The 7,935-nt window shown below is 42.9% G+C and overlaps 2 protein-coding genes across 2 annotated transcripts; both read right to left on the bottom strand.

Annotated features, from left to right (window-relative positions):
• Positions 1 to 145: 145 nt before the first annotated feature.
• LOC131222451 (photosystem II CP47 reaction center protein) lies at positions 146 to 1,668 on the bottom strand. Its single transcript, XM_058217517.1, has one exon. It carries the CDS (start codon positions 1,651 to 1,653, stop codon positions 322 to 324), a length of 1,332 nt encoding a protein of 443 aa, XP_058073500.1. The 5' UTR covers positions 1,654 to 1,668; the 3' UTR covers positions 146 to 321.
• A 2,342-nt stretch (positions 1,669 to 4,010) lies between these two features.
• Positions 4,011 to 7,243, bottom strand: LOC131222452 (small ribosomal subunit protein cS22-like). Its single transcript, XM_058217518.1, has 4 exons — positions 6,759 to 7,243; positions 4,913 to 5,014; positions 4,453 to 4,752; positions 4,011 to 4,211 (listed from the first exon to the last, which is right to left on the bottom strand). Exons 1-4 carry the CDS (start codon positions 7,071 to 7,073, stop codon positions 4,173 to 4,175), a joined length of 756 nt encoding a protein of 251 aa, XP_058073501.1. The 5' UTR covers positions 7,074 to 7,243; the 3' UTR covers positions 4,011 to 4,172.
• Between the last annotated feature and the right edge of the window lie 692 nt (positions 7,244 to 7,935).

Below are 7,935 nucleotides of genomic sequence, written 5' to 3' on the forward strand. Positions count from 1 at the left end.
TAAATCCCCTGTAATAGTTCGTCTTGGCCCAGATCTAGAACTACCCTCAACGGTTTGTGTAGCCATAAATCCTATTGCATTGGTTGAGATCTGTTGACTTTGTATACTATTTCGTTGTAAATAAACGATCTTATCGTAGCATAGATTCGATTGTGGTTTACAATTATAGCTTCCACACCTATTCATTTGGGATCATTTCCCAGATAAAGAAAGGGCAAGAGTCAAAGAAAAGGCGATGATGAAAATCAAGATTTCTCCAATCCCTTATGTCAAATCAAAAAAAAATCAAATAGAGGCGAAAGATACCAGAGCAATGTTGTATCAGACTACTTGTCTCTTTGTAGTTGGATCTCCAAGTTTTTGGAATGCCCCAAATTCCACTTGAGCATCCAAATCTGGGTCAATACCAGCAAAAACATCTCTGAACAAGGTTCTAGCGCCATGCCAAATGTGTCCGAAAAAGAAGAGCAAAGCAAACGTAGCATGTCCAAAAGTGAACCAACCTCTTGGACTGCTACGAAAAACACCATCGGATTTCAAAGTAGCACGATCTAATTCAAAAATTTCACCCAATTGGGCACGTCTAGCATATTTTTTCACAGTAGCGGGATCACTATAACTGACTCCATTGAGTTCGCCACCATAGAACTCAACAGTTACACCTACCTGTTCGACACTATACTTTGATTCTGCCCTTCTAAAAGGAACATCGGCTCTCACAATTCCGTCTCCGTCTACCAAAACTACTGGAAATGTTTCAAAAAAAGTAGGCATACGACGTACAAAAAGCTCATGCCCTTCTTTATCTCTAAAGATGGGGTGTCCTAACCATCCAACGGCTATTCCATCCCCGTTATCCATTGAGCCTGCTCTGAATAATCCCCCTTTCGCCGGATTATTACCGATGTAATCATAAAAAGCTAATTTTTCGGGAATTTTAGACCAAGCTTCCGACAAACTCAGATTTTCGGCTAGCCCGGCACCAACCCTTCGATATATTTCTTGCTGGAAGTATCCCTGATCCCACTGATAACGAGTGGGACCAAATAATTCGATCGGGGTAGTTGCTGAACCATACCACATAGTTCCAGCAACAACGAAAGCTGCAAAAAAGACAGCAGCGATACTACTGGAAAGGACCGTTTCAATATTGCCCATACGTAATCCTTTGTATAGACGTTGGGGCGGGCGGACACTAAGATGGAATAGACCCGCTAATATGCCCAATGTCCCCGCTGCAATATGATGAGAGGCTATTCCTCCCGGAACAAAAGGATCAAAACCTTCCGCGCCCCACGCTGGATTTACAGATTGTACTTTTCCGGTTAGGCCATAAGGATCGGACACCCATATTCCAGGACCATACAAGCCTGTTACATGAAATGCGTCAAACCCAACGCAAGCCAACCCTGAGAGAAATAAATGAATCCCAAAGATCCTGGGCAAATCCAACAAGGGTTTTCCCGTACATTCATCACATAATATTTCTAGGTCCCAATACACCCAATGCCAGATAGCTGCTAAGAAGCACAAGGCAGAAAACACAATATGTGCCCCGGCCACACCTTCGTAACTCCAAATACCCGGATTCGTTATAGTTCCTCCTGTGATACTCCAACCATCCCATGAATTGTTTACTCCTAAATGAGTCATGAAAGTTATAACGAACATACCTCGTCTCCACATTGGATCAAGAACGGAGTCCACGTTAGATTACACATCTGTCCAAGATGACCCTTGAAAGCATATGTTAAATAATCTACTAATTCAATAAATTTATAATACAAATTTAATTGGCAAACTTTTAATCCATAAAATTCACAAATCCCTACCTGAATCCCTCGCCCCGGAACAGGCTTTGAAATAATTCAAAACTTTGATTGCAACTTGCAGCCGTGGCATCAGTGGCTTAAAGATACTGCTTATAGTAGTATGTACGATATTACAGAGGAAATTTTACAAAATACTACTTCACTATTAAAGGTTTTCAAAAAACTACCTCATTTATCCATGTAAACCTTATTCCATTGCCTTATGCGTCATGACTGGAAACACATGAATAAGTGCCTTAGGTAGGCCCCACCACGATGGTTATGTAAAATCCACTGATTATCAGGTGTGTTGCCCCTCATTGGGCCAAAGGCCTGAAAGTCAGCTTCATATGTGATTCCAGTGGATCAAGCTTATATTTGTGATTTCCCTTCATCCAGGTTTATGTGACCTTATGAACAGGTTGGATGGCAATCAAGGATCACGGTGAGCCCTAGGAAGGTTTTAACGGCGGGTGTCATTGTCACAACTACTCACTGTGGTGTGGTCCACAGGAGCCTTGCATCTGCCTCATTTTTTGGGCTTGTATCCCAAAATGACACAAATGATACAATGAATAGTGTCGATAAAACCCATACGTCATTGTAGCCTCTCAAAGCCCCTGCCCATTTCCTGGCTAGGGATGGGCAGGGGTAGTACCCAATATGCATCCTAAAAACTCAGATTGACTTGTAATTTAGGTGCGCCACACTAAAGAACATGGTTGGGAGAGAGATGTCAACCCTTGATTTTTACAAGATCATTGTAATGGTAAAATCCACTACAACCAAATTTTAAGCCAAGAGCCTAAAAATCAGGCTCATAGGTGATTCATGTGGGCCATACCAAGGGAAATGGTTTGGAAAGCATTGTTACCTTGTACATGGTTTCCAGTCATGCAGTCCACAAGAATCACAAATCCTCATCCGGTCCACAATTTCCAATCATGTAGTCCACATGAATCATAGATGGGGGTATTTGCCTAACACGAGGTGACACACTAGTTAGTTGGATGGATTTTACATAAACAGCAAATTTAACATAAACATTATGGCAGCGCTCCAGCCAACCTGCTGTTAAAGAAATGTAAAGTGAGTGGAATGATAATTATCTCGATTAATGAGTAGCTTTTTAAAAACCTTTATAAAAGTCAAAACGTATATTCCATATATATATATATATATATATATATATATATATATATATGCAGGTAGGGTTGTCAACTGGCTGGGCCTGACGGCCAGGCCTATTCAAAATTATCATTTTCAGGCCCGAGCCGGCCCATTGACACCCCTATTTGCAGGGGTATCTACTGATGGCTGGGTGGTAGACCTACAGTTTCAACACAGGTGATGGTTCGAGTACCCATTGTGGTGTGTGTGGGTGCGAGTGTTAAAAAAAATAAAGCAACATGCGTTACTACTGTTGAATACCCTGGAGGGTTACTCTGGAAGACCCAAGAGGATTTCCATATTAAGTAGGTAGTTTTAGTTTCCTTTTTAATGGTTTGCAGGTATTCAAGCAACAAGCGTTACTCCAGTGGAGGACTGACACCCCAAACTTCCCATAAATCTCCACGAAAATGTATATATCAGTCAGTCCAAACTGACCTCGCAATGGCTCGCACTGCTCATGTCCCATAGTATACAATCCCGATCCAACTCCAGTGGAGGACTGACACCCCAAACTTCCCATAAATCTCCACGTAAATGTATATATCAGTCAGTCCAAACTGACCTCGCAATGGCTCGCACTGCTCAGGTCCCATAGTATACAATCCCAATCCAATGGGTTTCAAAAAGTTGACATCCACCTTTCGTTTTAACCGTTCATTTGCAGGTCAATGATCAGACGGCAACAATCAACGAAAATCATATGTTGGTGGTATGGATAATTGGATGCAGGTAATAAGCACCGGTTGAATCAAGAGCATGGCACACAGAGGCCTGACTAGGGGTGAGACCAGCGATGGCCTCGTCCAAAAGCAGCATCAGTGCCCGAGCAGAGAAGACGGGCATGACAATTTCCTAGAGGCATGTCAAGAAAAGCGCATCATGGTTTGAATACTTCAGTCTTTGAAAATGTAAAGTTGCTTGAGAACCATGAAAAAAAAAATGTACTGTAACAAAATCCACTACAAGTAATGACTATTCAACTACAGGACACTATGATGGTTACGAAGACAAGGGTCATCTTGGACAGAAGAAAATTTTATGCATACAACCAACGTGAGAAAGAAAAACAAGGCATGTTTCTACAACTGTTTGTCAACACAAACTCGGATTATCAACAAAAGGAGAAAAAAAAGGGGGTTGCAAAACATAATAAGCATCTCCAAGCTCCCAAGTTCCTAATCCGCAGCATTAGGCCTTGTTGACACGAATCTGTTGCCCTTCCAGTAGCTGAAAGAACCAAGAGAATTAAGTGAACAAACCAAATGAAACTACTATCAAATTCTGCAATGAATGAAACCATGGTCACATGTAAGCATACATTGCATGTTACATGTACCCAAGTAATCATTAAACAGGCATGAATATGTACCTGCCTGCACTATCGTTATGCAAATGTGCACATGTACAGATGCATGTATGCTGGTATGCATGTCTAGCCAATGGCCTAAGATAGGAGAAGCAAACTTACAGAATTGTTAAATGATGAAATGGCAAGTTCTACATCCTCATCAGAAGAAAATGAAACAAACCCAAACCCACTGGATTTTGAGGTCCCTGGCACTCGCGACACTTTCGCACTAAGAACCTTTCCCTTCTCAGAGAAGAATTGGCTGAGTGTTTCGGAGGTCACAGTCTTTGCAAGGTTCCCTACATAAACTTTGTGAGGGCTGTCAATGAACGTCGATTCCTCAGCCTGGAGAAGAGACACATCCACAGGCTGCAAAGGCTTTTCCGTCACATTTACTTTGATTTGCCGTCCCCCAATTTCCTGTTAATACATGAACAAAATAGCAGCTTGAGTATTCTGTTGAAGTCACAGGCCAGATGGCCCCTAAGCTATAAAAGTCTTGCAATGTAAATAATGTAAAGACCACATAAGGGAGGAATATGTCCACCAAGATCTAAAATTGTACTGAATTGCAGCTTACCGTGTCATTCAACTTCTCAATAGCTGCATTTGCATCCTCTACTGTTTTCATAGTGACAAATGCAAAACGACGACTCCTTCCAGAGTACTTATCATACATAACCTGGAAACAAAGCATGAGGAACAACTATCTCAAAAACGAAAGACAAACCCTATTATGCTAGTGGGAAGCTATATTTTTCTAAATAGTAATCTTCCCCTGGAAAACTCATTTCAAGCTACAACTATACAGTGGTACCACCAGGGTCATGGCTATTCATCCCTTACCAGAATCAGAAGTGGGAAGGCAGTCTGAACACGAGCATCAAACAAAAAGTAGAAAGTAAGGTATTTTGTGATCAAAGCAACAGTAGCCTGTGAGATTTTGAAGCAGGAGCTGGCCCTAAGTAGCAGAGCTATAAACAGACCAGGCCAGGTCAAACTGTCTGGCTTGGCTTGGCTTGGCTTGGCCCGAAGAGAGATGAAGTCCAGCTTGATTATCAGGCCCACAGGTCCAGCTCAGGGATGAAATTTCAAGCCAGTTAGTAATCGGGTCAGGCTTGGTCCTGTTGAGCACTTATGAGTATGTTGTGATCACATCAGCTGGGGCCTAGGCCTCGGACCTCCATGGCTATTCTATATTGAAAAACTATATCCTTTTCAATCCTCCTATTAATGTTAAATTGGAAACAGACCCATTCAGTTTAATCAGGGTTGGTTTGGGCTTGTCGGTTTTAATCAGGCATGAATTCAGGCTCGGACTAGTTAAGTTCAATAAGGCTCAGGCTTGGGCTTGGGAAAATAGGCACAACATGCTTCAGCCTGGGCTCGCATATTTCAAGGTGGATTCAGGCCTGGAAAGGCCCAGACTGAAACCGTCCTGTTAACAGCCCTGAGTAGATTATTCTTGAGAATTTGACACTAAAGTCCCATAGCACTGTCCAGGATACATATGTCTGCAAAATACTAATGATGTACAAGGGTGAACATGTTTCTTCTCAAGGCGGACTTCATGCCTGACATAATTCAAGTACTAGGGAAGAGAAGTTTCTGTTCTGTGCCCAGCGCATTGCAGACAGAGCTCAGAATGGAAAACAAGGCACATATCTGTTTTTTAACCCAATTACATCTAAAGCACTGCACATAGGAATTTCCATTTACAGACTACAAACAAGACCGACCCATCCGTTCCCTGCTAAGATTTTCCATTAGCACAAAATTGTTGGTATGGTTATTTTTCCTATACCATCACCATTTACATCACAAGTTCTGCATGAAGAAAGTTCCACTGTAATCTAAGGTTAGATCTTTTTTGCAGAAGTTTGCAAGCAAGGTCAGGAGAATAGCCACATAAGGTTTGCTTGCCCATCTCCAGCATCTATGCTTACACTTGCCAGATATTAGGGTGGCCGAAATCATTGATCTGGAACACCAACACATGTGCAGGCCATGGCCCTAAAACCATGAACTATTGTAGTATCTTAGAAATCGAACCAGTGACATGAAAATGGGCAGTAATGAGACAGTTGAGCAAATGTAATGCTTTTCCTTAGGCTGCATTTGGATGCTCGAGCGAATTGAATTGCAAACCTTCAGTTCCATCAAGAGAAAATGATGAATACAAATCATGTTTCCCAGTATTCATAATGCAGAAGTAGGTCTCAAATTGCAGTTACATTTCTTTCGGGTCCAACTTGAAAGTAGTCAAACTGCAATTTTGAGCTCAGTCGCTCTACATGGATGCTAACAGAGGAAACTACAATTTACTTCAATTGTATGGTGCATCCAAACGCACCCTAAGCTTCCAAATCCCATAATTCTGTAAATCTAGCGAGGGAATAAAATAGAATGAGTCGGAGAGCCGATACCTCAGCCTTTTCAACGGAGGCATGTTCTTCGAATATCCGTGTGAGTTCCTCATTGGTGACGGTCCTGGGAATGTTTCCGACGTACAGTCTCCTCGCTGCCTCGGAGGACGGGTCTCGGGTCGAAACTGGGGCTTCCTGAACCTGAGCAGAGATTCTCAGGGGTTTTCTAGGGTTTGAGGAGATGAGAAAGGCATGGGATCCGTGGAAGGAAGAAGCTACTTTGAGGAGTGGAAGTGAGGGTTTGGGCGTTCGGTTGCGGAGTCTTGAAGGCTGTTGGAGGAGATTGGGAGATAGCAGAGAAGAAATTGCAGCCATTTCAACAGAGATAGGGAGAAGAAATAGATTTCAGAAGAGGAGGAGAGTAGGGTCTTGCATTCCGCAACGGGAATTAGGGGTTTCGAAGAGAGATGAGAAAGAAGCGGATGAGATTTGAAATGGAGCTTTATCCAGTCGGGACCTCTTTAATAGAGCAGCAAAAGAGCAGCAGATGGCGCTTCAGACTACTCCACCGTTTCTTGTATTATGGTCCACCTGAGATTTAGATCTGCTTCATTTTTTGGATCATGCCCTAAAATGAACTTTCAATACGGATGGACGGCGTGGATGTAGTAACATAAATCACAGTGGGCCCCGCAGTCAGGGGTCCCACCCACCCTGGTGGATCCGGGGTCTCTCCCAATCCGCTCCCGTTAAAGATTGTTAGCAATTGTCCAAATTGAATGTCCAAGTAAGGCCCACCCGCAGTCCAAATCAGCCTGATTTTTGGGCGACGACAAATACCAAAAAAAGCCCACCTGATGAATGCACTGGATCTAGCCACACGTAGCGACGCATGAGGTGAGTGGGATTTGAATGGCCACCGTACTAAGTCCGTGAGAGATCTGTACCGCTTGCGCGGGTTCCCCACCGTCCAAGTGTCAAGACCCGTAAGTGAAGTATTCCCATGTAAGTTTCTGAGCAGAAAGAGCATCTCCTATGGATATGATTCGAGCCATTCATCAAGCGGGCGCCATAACTACATGATACGGTAGAGCCGGGAAGGATTGGAAAATGTTAGCGCCGTCTCTCCTCAGTACACGTGGCAGGGTTAAATATCGATCCGGGCGGTCCATCTAGTAGGCCCTATCATGAATATCTTGAATTTCAACAATCACATCAATTAGACAACAGTCCATCA

Source organism: Magnolia sinica, chromosome 13, assembly GCF_029962835.1.
Source record: "Magnolia sinica isolate HGM2019 chromosome 13, MsV1, whole genome shotgun sequence".
NCBI classification, from domain to species: Eukaryota; Viridiplantae; Streptophyta; class Magnoliopsida; order Magnoliales; family Magnoliaceae; genus Magnolia; species Magnolia sinica.